This window comes from Canis lupus, chromosome 6, assembly GCF_003254725.2.
Source record: "Canis lupus dingo isolate Sandy chromosome 6, ASM325472v2, whole genome shotgun sequence".
Classification (NCBI taxonomy): domain Eukaryota; kingdom Metazoa; phylum Chordata; class Mammalia; order Carnivora; family Canidae; genus Canis; species Canis lupus.
In genome coordinates, this window is record NC_064248.1 from 26,076,083 (window position 1) to 26,090,567 (window position 14,485).

Consider the following 14,485-nt stretch of genomic DNA (forward strand, 5'->3'; position numbering starts at 1 on the left):
ACATTTCTTTTTCTCTAAATGGAGGGGAAGGGATCCCTGGGTGGCGCAGCGGTTTGGCGCCTGCCTTTGGCCCAGGGCGCGATCCTGGAGACCCGGGATCGAATCCCACATCAGGCTCCCGGTGCATGGAGCCTGCTTCTCCCTCTGCCTGTGTCTCTGCCTCTCTCTCTCTCTCTCTCTCTCTCTCTCTGTGACTATCATGAATAAATAAAAATTAAGAAAAAAAAAGATTTTATTAAAAAAAAATAAAAAAATAAATGGAGGGGAAGCCAAGTGAGGGGAGAAAAGTTCATTTGAAAATCTTAACTTGAGCAGCCCGGGTGGCTCAGCGGTTTAGCTCCACCTTTGGCCCAGGGTGTGATCCTGGAGACCCGGGATCGAGTCCCACCTCAGGCTCCCTGCATGGAGCCTGCTTCTCCCTCTGTCTGTGTCTTTGCCTCTCTCTCACTCTGTGTGTCTCTCATGAATACATAAATAAAATCTTAAAAAAAAAATCTTAACTTTCCATCTTTTAGAACTGGCAGGATCCTACCTGAGTGTGGCTTCATGGGCATCATCAGCAAGGAGCCCAGGGAGGAAGGGGTATGCCTGTGGAAATATCAAAGACTTACGATCTTCAGATCTTCAAGTACTCTAGGTAACAATTTTTTAATTACGCAAGTGATATATAGTCTGTCTTCTTGCAACATAAAGTAGGTTAAAACCCTCTGGGTTGATGTGAAGCCTCTTGATGATCTTCCCGTTGTTAGATGTACATCTTGGGCAGCTTTCCTCTGTGCATCTGCATCCACATTATGTATCCAATGGTTTCGTGACATCTTCCTCGGGGGACTGTGGGGGTGGGGGCAAGTGCTCAGGTGGGAGGCCCTGCCCACTCACCAGGCGGACTCTTTCCAGTGGAGAAGGTGGTTAACTGTTCAGGTGAGAGTATTTCAAAGCACACTTCACATTGCAGGGGGCAGGGATTGCGGGGCACAGGGGAATACCCCTTTTCTCCTTGTATTCAGCTTAGTTTTTGACAACGTTGAGGATATGGCCGAGGTGTCAGGACTCCATGGGCACATTTCAGGTGGGGGCTGGGTGGGTGGATATCTATGTACCCTCTCTCTCTTTTTTACTTTTTCCGTATAGGGTGGAGAAAACGGGCACACGTGAGCCTTCAGGGCACGCCTGCGCGTGTGCGCGTGTGTGAGAGCGCGCGCGCACCCGCGCAAGGGCACCCTAGGTCCTCGATTGGATGCCTGTTTACACCTGACCGCCCAGCCCTCCCGGGTCTGGTGTTTTCTGGAGAATGTTTAGGAGGGTGTGCGCGTGGGGGGTGGTGGCGGAGATCCCCCTCTCCCAAGAGCCCCCGCGGCGGGGCGGGGCGGGGCGGGGACCTTGGCGCGGTCCGCGGGGACCGAAGGCGAGCCGGAGGCGCGGGAGGGCGATCCGCGAGGGCCTCGCCCGCCCGACTCCGCCCCCCGCAGGCGGCCCCGCCCCACTCCCCTGGCCGGGCGGGCGTCGGCCCCGCCCCCCGCAGGCGGCCCCGCCCCCTCCGCTGGCCGTGCGGGCGCCGGCCCCGCCCCCCGCAGGCGGCCCCGCCCCTCTCCCCGGCCCGGCGGGCGCCGGCCCCGCCCCTCGCTCCCAGCATGCCGTGCGGCAGCGGCGGCGCGGCGGGCGGAGCCGGGAGGCGGGGAAGCCGTGGCTGTGTGAGCGTGGGGAGCCGCCGCCACCGCCTCCTCGCCGTCCTCTTCCTTCTGGTTCCCGGCGTCGCGGGCCGCGCTCGGCCCTGGAAGAGACGTCGCCTCCCCTTCCCCCGCCTCCGCCTCGCGGCGCCGCTCCCGCCTCCTCGTCCTGCGCTGCGGGCTCAGGCGGAACCCGGAACGGCCGTCCGCCTCCCCCGCCCTCCGCCGCCGCCGCCTCCTCCTCCTCCTCCTCCTCCTCCTCCTGCTCCTGCTCGGCTTCCTCCTCTGCCCCGGGCGGGAGCGGAGCGTCGGCGGCGGTCGGTTCGGGCGGCGACTCGCGCTTCTCTGGGCGGCGGCGCTTGGCCATGTCGTGTCGGGGAAGGTAATGAGCCGCAGAGCCCCGGGGTCTCGGCTGAGCAGCGGCGGCGGCGGCGGCACCAAGTACCCGCGGAGCTGGAATGACTGGCAACCCAGGTGGGTGAGCCGGCCCCAGCCCGCCGCCCCGGCCCCGGCCCCGGCCCCGGCCCCGGCCCCGGGCCCCGCCTCGGGCGGGCCGCGGCCTAGGGCCCTCGGGCCGGGAGCCGGGGGCCGGAGCCGGGAGGCGCGGCCTAGGCCCTCCCCCCCCCCCCGCCCCGGGGAACCGAGCGCGGCTTCCTGGGTCCCCTCCCGCCCCGGCTGGGGGAGGAAGGCCGGGGGAGGCGAGGCCTACACGGCTGCCCGCCCCGCGTTTCGCTCCCGGGGCCGGAGCCGAGACCCGGGGCGCCCGGCGGCCTAGGAGTCGGGTCACGGAGGGTGGAGAAAGGGGGCCCTCCTGGTGGCGGCGGCGGACTTTCTGGTTACTACCCGCCAAGTTGGAATTGGACTTGTGTGTGTGTGTGTGTGTGTACGGGGGGGGGGGGCGGGGATCCCGGGAGTCCAGGGCCCTCTCGGGGTCACACCTTCGCTTCTTGGCCCCCCACGCAAAAAAAAAAAAAAAAAAAAGAAAAAGAAAAAGCTCCTTAACTGATTCCTTCTCTGAGCTCCCCCCCACTACCTCCGCCCCGCCCGCACGTGTTAATATTTCGAAAAACACCCCCCCCCCCCCCCCCCCCAGCCTCAGCGCTCCCAAGGCTTTGCTCCGACTTTAGACAGGGCACTTGTGGGGCGTGGAATGAGGCCGACCCACTCGCCCTCCCCAAGTGCAGGGGCAGTTACCCTGGTGGAGAGCAATCCAGACTTGGGGCTTTTGAGTAAGACTCTAAGGAGGAGTAGAGGATTACCTTTTGCATGGAGGGGATTTGATCTCAGACCTCTTTGGAGCCTCCCTGAAATGGAATATATTTGAAGCATCAACTTTTATTTGTATATATACGTATACATACATATATATGTATAGATGTGTACATATATGCAAAGATAGGTTTGTTCTATATATATACACACTATACATATATACACACTGTATACACACACACACACACACACACACACACATATATATACATACACACAGTTTTTGTGTCTTTCTGATTGATCATGGGTCACTTGTGCCTAATTTAGGACTCAAAGCCTTCGAAGGACTTCCTAAACGTTTTAGGGTATCGTCGTTCGCGGAGTTTTCGTCCTTTGAAGCACGCTTGAATTATCAATTGGCCTGCAACTGGCCCGATAAGTGCTTAAGACAGATTGTTGGGATTGACTTGCTTCCTAATGGTTACATGTAACTTGAGCAGTACTGGAAATGATTGAAGATGTTAGAATGTAACATTTTTAAGACTTGATAGAAAAGTCTTTGGGTAATGGGCGGTAACACCTCTTACTTGTTTTAATATGCCTTCCTAAATCCCGTGTCTGTTGAGAACATTTGTATATAATTAGGTGACTTTAAAAGTTAATGTCTGACTCTAGAATTGAGCTGTTAAGTAGCTTTTAAAAAAGATTGAAAAGCCTAGCTTTACTAGTCTTTTATCACTTAGGGTTTGTTAGTGCTTTAACTACAACCAGTTGACTAGTTTAAATAATTGTAGTCTGTAATTGACATTCTTAGTTGTTTTGTACTTACATTGAAATGTGTGAAATAGGTTTTTTTTCTCCCCCTTGCTTGTAATGAAATTAGATGATAAATGAGCTTCAATTTGACAGTTCTTTGACATTGGATTTTCCACTATTTTTCAGTATTGTGGTTATTTTATATGAAATAATTTAATATCCCTGTAGAAGACTAAAGTGCTCCTCACAAATAATCCTAGAGCTTTTAGAAAAGAATAAATTGTAGCTTGTCATTCTAAGTAAACGTAGTAGCAAAGTTGCAGCCGCCTGCTGGGGTCACTTGACTTCATTTGACAGATAAGAAGCAGAATGGCTTATATATTTATGGACTCTGTACATAGATTATTAGTATTATCCATGTTTTCTTCCTTTACGTGTTCTAGTTCTTGGCTGTGTGTGGTGTTTTTGTTGGGGGGGGGGGGGTTGTAAGCTTTCTTTGAAGCTGTTCTCTGTAACAAAGTCTCAGAACTTACAGGTAGATAGATACTGTGAGATGTGTAGTTCCATACATGGAGAAACATAACAGTTGGTTAGGATGTTGGCAATATTTGACTTTTTTTGTAGAATCAGGAGCAAAAAGGTAAGAATGGTACCTTGTTTGCCAAGACGTAATTTTTCCTAAGTTAAATATGAGGTTGTTACTCTGTTCACTCTTTAAAAAGGTGACAGACTCCAGTTAACTGACAGAGCCTCATCTTCCTCTTTGTTTAAATGGAGATCTATTTATTTTTCTAAACATCTTCAGATGCAGGCAGATTCCTTATGGTGCATGTGAATCATTTAGTTTTTAGGAAAATTATTTGTCTTGGTGTACCATTACTTCTCGGATTTTATTTTTCTTAGATTCAGACTTCTAAACAAGTGCGATTTTAAAAAAGCAATTCTTGTCTGTTTCTTTTAGTCTGTCAGTTAGTCTGGAAACCGACTGTTGAGTCAGTCGTGGTCACACGTGATACTTCACACATATTGACAGGAAGTGTTCCAGGTGGCTGAATAGACCAGTGTCAAATGGCAATAGAACAAGCCTATCTTTGCTAGAAGCATACTTTTGCAGAAAGCATTTATATAGGACTGGTTGATAGTCTTCACTATACTCTCAGTTAAGATTTAAGAATTAGGCAAATGAATGGTTTTATCATTGCCACTAGCCAAAGCATGTCCTTTTCTTGACTTTGCTTTGGAATATAATCTAATTGTACCAATCCAGATAGAGATCAGAAGGACTTGTTTTAAAATTAAATCTATAATTATTATATATTCTAATATTCCAAAATGACATGACTAATTTGACATTGGAGTCAAATGTAGATTAGTTCAGAAGCATTCAGGTCAACAGAAAACAGGATTTTACTTCTATACTTTGGAGTCTTAGGACTTTAACAGATTTATACTGGGTGTTTTACAGTGCCCAAACTTATCTGTTTACAACTCTATAATGATGAAACTGTATATTAAAAATAGCTTCCATTTTTGGTAAAATGTAGACAGATTAAAGTTCTCAAAAGTACAAGTAACTTTATTTATTCTCCATTGTCTGAGACCAAAAAACAGGAAGAGTACTGTGAAGATAGAAAAGATAGAAACTAGTGTCTGGCATTGTGAGAAGCTGGGGTTTTGAAACCAGAGTTGTCTATTTAGCTGTTAATGACTCTGTAGACTATTTAATGTCTGTAGATACATAATATAGTAAAATACGTAAAGTAAAAAAATGGAGTTATAGATTTGATGACCATAAATAGAGCTTTAGTTTAGTACAATTTATGGTAATCAATTCTCTACCACAGATTTTCACGTATACTATGGCGGTTTATCAGATAACTCTGTATGGGTGTTTAATTTGCGGGGAAAGTTTGTTTTTTCCATTATAAAATATAAGCCTTATGAAACATCGGCAATTGTATCTTTAAGTTGAATCTTTTCCCCCTTTTGTTTTGGTTCCTTTTTAAGTTGGGAGTATAACCAGAGGGTATTAATAACAGATTATGTAACATTCTAATGCAATGAAAATATTTGACTTTAGGTTCTATTGATCTTTTAGAGATTTTTATGACTAATAGAGCCACTATCTTTAAGGAGGTTATAGGTTAGGGCAACCTGGATGGCTCAGCGGTTTATTGCCGCCTTCAGCCCAGGGTGTGATCCTGGAGATCCCGGGATCGATTCTCACGTCAGGCTCCCTGCATGGAGCCTGCTTCTCCCAAGCGGTTATAGGTTAATATGGGAGAAAAGTCTTGGAAAAAGTAAAGGATATTGTGATATAATCTTTGATATTTTTTTTATACATAATTAACAGAGTTTAAAACCTGGAGAGTCAGAGAATGGAAAGCTGTACAGTTGAGAAGAGGGCAGAGGGGCCATGAAATTGATCTGTACTATTTTGATAGTATGTGTGTGTGTGTGTGGGGGGGGGGTCTTCCCCTTCCCTCCCTACATGAGTAAGGAGGTGGCAAATGCAAATTGTCCTTGGTAAAAAAAATTCCAGTTTGGTTAGAAGGATGGGATAGTTTTGAGGAGTTACACAAGTAAGAGAGCTCAAGAACTATATTGAAGCTGTATTGTAGGCCTTGAATCATAGCTTTAAGAGACTGCTAAGGACCTGAATATTCTGTTTATAATTAATTATTTAAATTCAGATGAAAGTATTCAGCCCAATATGTGGGAATTTCCTTTTTTTTTTAATATTTTATTTATTATTTATTTATTTAAGTCACAGAGAGAGAGAGGCAGAGACACAGGCAGAGAGAGAAGCAGGCTCCATGCACCAGGAGCCCGACGTGGGACTCGATCCCGGGTCTCCAGGATCGCGCCCTGGGCCAAAGGCAGGCGCCAAACCGCTGCGCCACCCAAGGATCCCTATGTGGGAATTTCCATAAGCAAAAGCCCCTCATGTGTTTATATGGTGTTGCTTGAGGTTGGTCACTACTGTGATACTTTTTATCTATTTATAGTTCAGTTTAGGTTGAGGACACTTAAATGGAATGATCATACAGAGAAAACAGAGTGTGGTCCATGGTGTCTTGTGAACACTGAATTCTCACCACCCTTTTTTTTTTTTCCGTCCCTATATTCCTTATGCTGTACTTTTATTCTTCTGACTTATTCCAGAACTGGAAGCCTGTATCTCCCAAACCACTTCACCCATTTTGCCTTCTCCCCTCCCTGCTCCCCTCTGGCAATCATCAATTTGTTCTGTGTATTTATGGGTCTATTTCTGCTTTTTGTTTATTGGTTTATTTGAATTCTCACGACTTTTAATTAAGATTTCCTGCCTTCACTGCTTGGCATATAGTAGAAACTTGTTTACTTTCTTCCTTACTATCATCACCTAAAATAAATCCCTGGGGTTCTTTTCAGTGGACCTTTCTTTATGGATTCACACAAGTAGTCATTTGTTTGGTGTCTCTTCATATTGTTATTTTGGTTTACCTACCTTTGGCTTTCCTAAAGTTTTCCCAGTTTTGTTTTGGGGACCATAGAATAAAACATATTCCCTTTTGTATAGACAGGCCTAAGAAAAAGTTGCAGGCATTCTGTGGTTTAATTTCTATATGAAATATTCAAGCTTATTGCACTAATTTGTTTTAAATGTGGAGTGTAACCTGTTAAATTCCTGCTGTGACATTTATGTTTCTATCGTATTAGTTTTTCTCCATTTATGTTAGTGATTGAGCGTATATTTCTTCTGAAATTTTTTTAGTCCACTGTTACTTTTTTTTAGATGAAATTGACATATGTATAGATCTTACATGAATTTTTACAAATTATACACCTGTGTAAGTATGACCACTCAAGATACAGATACACATTTTCAGTTGGATTATACTCCTTTTCCATCCCTGCCCACATTCCCCCCTGCAAAAAAACCCCAAAACCAAACAACAAACTAACAGAGTGTACAGGTAAATCTTATCTTAAAATTTACTGTAGAAAGGAAATCTTTGAATATTCTTATAATTTATTACCAACTTACGGTTTCTGCAGTTTGATAATTTTGTCATCTTCAACATATTTGTTTTCTTTTGCCATAAACATGCATTCTTGGGATATCTAAGGATCCTGTGAAGAGTTATAGTTGGTGGTTCCCTTCTTAACTGTTTTTAGACATTTTAGTCCTGGGATACACAAGAGCTCCTTTTCTTGGCTAAATTTATTCCCATCAGCTACAGATTCACGGACCTTTCTTTACCCTGTCAATACCTACTGTTGCTTAGTTGTTTTTCGTGCTCTCCCCAGTCTAAACTTTGTACTTCCCGTATCCCTACCCTGTTACCTCTATCCTCTGTAATACAGTGAAAGCTAACTTGAGCTTATCACTTAAATGATTGATCTCTTAAGTCTCTTGAGGGCTGAGCCTGTCATTTTCTCCCCTGCTTCTGTGTCTTACTTGCCCTAAAGCACTCCTGAAGTTCATTTCTGCCTTAGGGCCTTTGCATGCACTCTTCTTGGCTGTATAGCTACTGTACAGATTGCTTTTCTTTTTTTTTTTTTTTTTTTTTTTTTTTTAAATTTTTTTTTTTTTTTTTTTTTTTTTAATTTTTTTTTTTTATTATTTATTTATGATAGGCACACAGAGAGAGAGAGAGGCAGAGACACAGGCAGAGGGAGAAGCAGGCTCCATGCACCGGGAGCCCGACGTGGGATTCGATCCTGGGTCTCCAGGATCGCGCCCTGGGCCAAAGGCAGGCGCTAAACCGCTGCGCCACCCAGGGATCCCCAGATTGCTTTTCTTAGGGAACAATGACCTGGATGCCCTCATGCTGTCTCATCCTAAATATCACCCCTCACTGGGAAGAAGCATCCTCTAACATTTCTTCATTGCACTTAACACTGTATGAAATTTTCATGTGTGTCTCCCACAATAAAATATAATCTTCGCATGTGCATGCATCTTAATGGTTTTACCTTTCTCTTCTTACCTGCTGGTGTAGTTGGTAGAGCATGTGACTCTTGATCTCCGGGTCGTGAGTTCAAGCCCCAAGTTGAGCATAGAGCTTGCTTGCTTTCTTTCTTCTTTCTTCAAGATTTTATTTATTTATTCATAAGAGACACAGAGAGAGAGAGGCAGAGACTTAGGCAGACGGAGAAGCAGGCTCCCTCTGGGGAGCCCGATGCGGGACTTGACCCAGGACCCTGGGATCACACCCTGAGCTGAAAGGCAGAGGCCCAACTGCTGAGCCACCCAGGCATCCCAGCATAGAGCTTTCTTGAAAAATAGTATACACTCTGTATTTGAGTGTCCTTCCTCAAGTAAATACATGAAAATGGAATTCTGCAAGTTTGTTTCTGTATTTAGAGTTAACTCTATAACACTGTTACTGTGGGAGGCTTTTGAAGGGAACTGTTCCTTGTATAGCAGCCTGGTTAGCCTGAGGCAGCAATTTAAATAAGCTGATTGAACAGGTTTAAAGAGACAATGTTCTAGTGTGGCCTGCTCTTTTACAGAAGAAAGAATATGTTTATTTAAGATTCATAGTTTTTATCCTTCATGAAAAAATACCCTGCTTACATATATAAAGTTCTTTTACACATCTTACCCCATATCTGTTGTACCTATTTGTACATTATTTAAACAACCTAATCACTAAAAGTGAAGCACTTCTGACATTCCACTAGAATGCCTGAGTCCCTTGTATATCTCCTGATTGGGAAATGAATGACCTCAAAATTTTCCAGAACCAAGGGCACCTGGCTGGCTTGGTCAGTAGAGAGCATGCGACTCTTGATCTTGGGGTCCTGAATTGAACTCCCATAGGGGTATGGAGCTTCCAAAAAAAAAAAAAATTTTTTTTCCAGAGTCAACAGATTTCTCAACATGGTGAATTACTTCTTTCATACTAATGTTCATACCTTTTTTAAAAAGGGAATTATATTCTTGCCGGAAGTTATTTTTTGGGAGCTTAATGTTATTATTCATATTAACATAGTATGCCTAGGCTCTCATGTTTATTATTCTATTTTTAAATATTTTATTTATTCATGAGAGACACAGAGAGAGAGAGGCAGAGACAGAGGCAGAGGGAGAAGCAGGCTCCCTGGAGGGAGCCTGATGTGGGACTTGATCCTGGGACCGTGCCCTGAGCCCAAAGCAGGCGATCCAACCACTGAGCCACCCAGTTGCCCCATCATATTTATTATTTTAAAAGCTTTCATTTATTTTTTATTTGTTAGAGGAGGAGGGGGAGAGGGAGAAAGAGAATCTTAAGCAGGCTCCATACCCAGTGAAGAGCCTGATGCTGAGCTTGATCTCAAAACCTTGAGATCATGACCTGAGCTGAAATCAAGAGTTAGACACTTAACCTGAGCCACCTAAGCACTCCTATTTAAAAACTTTTAGGGATCCCTGGGTGGCGCAGTGGTTTGGCGCCTGCCTTTGGCCCAGGGCGCGATCCTGGGGACCCGGGATCGAATCCCACGTCGGGCTCCGGGTGCATGGAGCCTGCTTCTCCCTCTGCCTGTGTCTCTGCCTCTCTCTCTCTCTGTGTGACTATCATAAATAAATAAAAAAATTTAAAAAAATTTAAAAAAATAAAAACTTTTAAAAAGCTTTTTGTGTTTATTAGAAATGTGTGCTTGAGCAGGGGGAGGGGCAGAATCCTGAAATAGGCTCCCCTCTGAGTGTGGAGCCCAATGGGGACTTGATCCCAGGACCCCTATATCATGACCTGAGCCAAAATCAAGAGCTGGCTGCTCAACCGACTGAGCCACCCAGGTACCCCTAAAGCCTTTTTGTGTTTATTTTTTAAAATCTTTTTTTTAGATGGGCTTCTGATATCAGGATAAATTTTGTTTTGTTTTTTAATGTGGAGTTCCTAAGTTATGTTATTTGTTTATAAGAAGAGGCACTACTTTTTTCTTCTTTTTAGCATCTTTTAAGGTTTTATTCATTTATTTAGAGAGAATGTGCACACACACAGTGGGAAGGAGCAGAGGGAGAGGGAGAGAATCTCAAGTGGACTCCACTTAGTGCAGAGCCCTCATGACCCTGAGATCATGACCCAAGCTGAAATCAAGAGTCCCATGCTTAACCAGCTGAGGTTAAGCACTTAGGTGCCCCTCTTTTTAGCATCTTAGAGAATCTCAGCAGTGTTCTTATTGTCCACAAAAAAAATTTTAATGGTCTAAGATAATTGAATACTCATGTATTTGTCTGCAGGTTTTTATTTTTATTTTTTTGTCTGCAGTTTTTTTTTTTTTTTGTCTGCGGGTTTTTAAAAGATGTTGTTTAACTTAGTTTTTATTAGATCTTTATTTTTGGTGTCTTCCAAAATACTTAATACCTTTTCTGGTGAATAGGGAGAAGGCTCCACTAATAAGTCTGTCATGGGCTATATACTGATAGATACTTGTTTTTCCCTCATATATGACAGCATTGACAACATTGTTTTTTTTTTTTTTTTTTTTAAACTAAACTAAAGCTCTTTGAATTTAATTTTTCCCTTTTATTTGAATTTGTTCATTGAAATTTGTTTTTACTATCTCCTCTTTAGCATTTTAATCTTCTGATTTTATTTTTTATGTATTTTTAATTAGGTAGGCCCTATGCCCAATGTGGGGCTTTGACCTTATGACCTCTAGATCAGGATTTGCGTGCTCTGTGGACTAAATCAGCCAGGTGCCCTTAATCTGATTTTAAAAGATAGGTGTGTGTGTATGTGTGTTTGAAATTTTAACTTTCATCTTGGAATATTTAGTTCCTTGAAGCAGCCCATGACAACTCTTGGTGTTCAGACTTTTTTTTTTTTTTTAATTTTTATTTATTTATGATAGTCACACAGAGAGAGAGAGAGAGGCAGAGACACAAGCAGAGGGAGAAGCAGGCTCCATGCACCAGGAGCCCGACGTGGGATTCGATCCCAGGTCTCCAGGATCGCGCGCTAGGCCAAAGGCAGGCGCCAAACCGCTGCGCCACCCAGGGATCCCGGTGTTCAGACTCTTGAGGGTGTCCCGTGTTTTATATTCCTGATAATATGAACTCTGGAATTCCTTGTCTGAAGTGTAGTGCTGCATTTTCAGACTTCGTTTTGATTCTAACACTGGACATTCAGATTCATTGCCCTATTGCCAGATATTATGTTGGATTCTTGAGATTTGCCAGAATTCAGACAGAAAAACCTATTAATAGGAAATGTGTCAAATTTTTGTCATCTGTAGAATATGACTCTGATTAGGTTAGATTCTGGTTTAAAAAATCCCAAAGGTGATCGATCACCAGTATCACATAGTGTAGTTCAGATGAATTAATATATATTTACTTGAAAACACATCCTGGATTTTCTTTCCAAAAAAGATTTTTCTTGGCCTATCCTTATATTCTTTGGGTAAATGTGAAGAAAAATGAAAATGTGGCAGGTTTCCCAACAGCAGGACTATGAAACTTGAGATTTAGTGTTTGTTCTTTAGTCAGGTTTAAGGAATCTACCTTGGGTCACCTGGCTAGCTCAGTTTTAGAGCATGTGACTCTTGATCTCATGGTTGAGTTTGAGCCACATGTTGGGGGTAGAGTTTAAAAAAAAAAAAAGGAATTTACCTTAAGACACTGTATTGTTTTTGAAGGACTTGAATTAGAATGCTGACCGTTAAAAATGATTAATTCTGTCACAATTTTAAATATTGATAGTATTTTAGTGTGTAGTATCTTATTCCTTTTTTTGAAAACACTGAAATGAAGGGGCATTTGGGTGACTCTTATTTCCATTCAGGTTGTGATATCAGGGTCGTGGGATCCAGCCTCGAGTCATACTCTACTCAAGACAGAGTCTGCTTGGGATTCATTCTCTCTCTCTCTCTCTCTCTCTCTCTCTCTGTCACTTTCTATCCCTCCCCCTGCATGTGTGCATGTTCTCTCTTACTCTCTCAAAAAAAATAAAAATCTTTAAAAATACTGAAATTAAAATTGAAGTTGCATTTCATAAAGGTTGTATGTGTTGGGAGTAATCAAATGGCTGACTATAAAAGTTTTGTAAAAGAAACCTTTCTTTAAGTGGCCTATCTTGTATAGTTACTGTAATACTAGTATTCCCTATGTTTTTACTTTTATTAGGATATAATACTTTAGTAGTGCTGTTCTCCCCACACTTAGTTCATTTAAAAATCCACTTGCAAAAAAAAAATAAAAATAAAAATCCACTTGCTGTCTTAATATAATTGCATTGGAGAAGTTAGGAATAGAACCAGTGTGTTTTATGTTCCTCTCTCAGGTGTGTTTATTTTTAAGAATATGTGCATTTTTAGTATTGATCCTTGACAGATATTTATCTTAGGAGAGGCTAGTGTCGTGAAAATAACAGTGGACTAAAAAATGGGAAGACAAAGGTCCTTTGTATTGGCACTACCCAGCTGTTCCTCTGAGGTGGTAATTCTTGCCTTCCCTAAGATGTAGGGTTATGAGGGTTTAAGTTTGGAAAATTACTTTGAAAATTATTTAAGTGCTACACAAATGCTATTTATATGCTGCCATGTCTGAATCAAATTTGAAATTTTAAAGATCCTGCCCCTTTTATCTCTTCCTCAAAAAGTTTTAAAGTTTACTACATTCATGCTCACAGACTAGTTCACATTCCATTTTTTAAACTTACTGTATATTTTTTAAAAATTTAATTTACTTCTATTTACATTCAATTAATTAACATATAGTGAATTATTAGTTTCAGAGGTAGAGTTTAGTGATTCATCAGTTCATTTTTTTCTTGTAGTACTTGTGTGGTCATATATGTGTGTAGTAATTCCAAAAATTTTATAAAGACTGTGTCTCATGGGGTGCCTGGGTGCCTCACTTGGTTAAGCGCCTGCCCTCAGTTCAGGTCATGATCCCAGAGTCCTGGGATTGAGCCCTGCATTGGGCTCCCTGCTCAGCAAGGAATCTGCTTCTATCCCTACCCGTTCCTTCTGCTTGTGAGCTCTCTTCTCTGTGGTCTCTCTCAAATAAATAAATAAAATCTTTAAAAAAAAAAAAAAGTATATCTGAGGGTATATTGATTGGAGCATATACAATTGTTAAATTTCTATTAGGTGTGGCAGGTTATTTAAAAATATTATTTATATGAAGTATTGTGATAAATAAATGATACTATTTATTGGGATGCTTGGGTGGCTCAGTGGTTTGGCGCCTGCCTTTGGCCCAGGGTGTGATCCTAGAGTCCTGGGATCAAGTTCCGCATCGGACTGCCTGCATGGAGCCTACTTCTCCCTCTGCCTGTGTCTCTGCCTCTCTCTCTCTCTCTCTCTGTCTCTCATGAATAAGTAAATAAAATCTTTAAAAAATAAAGCAAAATATACTATTTATTTTTAAAAAATTTGTGGATATGCCATTAATTGATCTCAGTATAGCAGTGGTTCTCTTTCTACATTTTTTAGTGTGCTTCCATTATGTAAGCCTGCTTCAGGTTGGGTAATGAGGAATTTGACTGTAAATCTGCATGATTTTTTTCTATCTTACTATTCACACTTAAAGACGACTTCATACCACTTGAAATTGTGAGCCAGGAAAAAAAAATCTAATCTTTGGGACTACTAACTATTGGAGGGCAGGTGCCAGAATTAAATGGAGAAGATATGGATAAAAAAGAAGTTTGTACCTTTGTTAACTTTTATTATACAGTTGGAATTTAAAGAACTGATTCTTTAGGAACATTGGTTGGATGCTGCATTGCTCCCTTTCTTCCCACCATCTGGTATTAATGTTTTAAAGCGAGTAGGGAGGATGAATCATAGAATCGTGGAAAGGATATGCTCTGCCGGTGTAATAGTTTGAAGTACTTTAAAAAAAATGTATCTTCAAAACAAGGATAGGA

The 14,485-nt window shown here is 42.6% G+C and overlaps 1 protein-coding gene across 1 annotated transcript in view; it reads left to right on the forward strand.

Annotated features, from left to right (window-relative positions):
* The first annotated feature begins 1,667 nt into the window (after positions 1–1,667).
* SMG1 (SMG1 nonsense mediated mRNA decay associated PI3K related kinase) overlaps positions 1,668–14,485 on the forward strand; it is a 107,288-nt gene continuing 94,470 nt past the window's right edge. The window contains 1 exon segment of the mRNA XM_025416403.3: positions 1,668–2,141. Coding sequence (XP_025272188.1) covers positions 2,053–2,141 — 89 coding nt within the window. The 5' untranslated portion in view covers positions 1,668–2,052.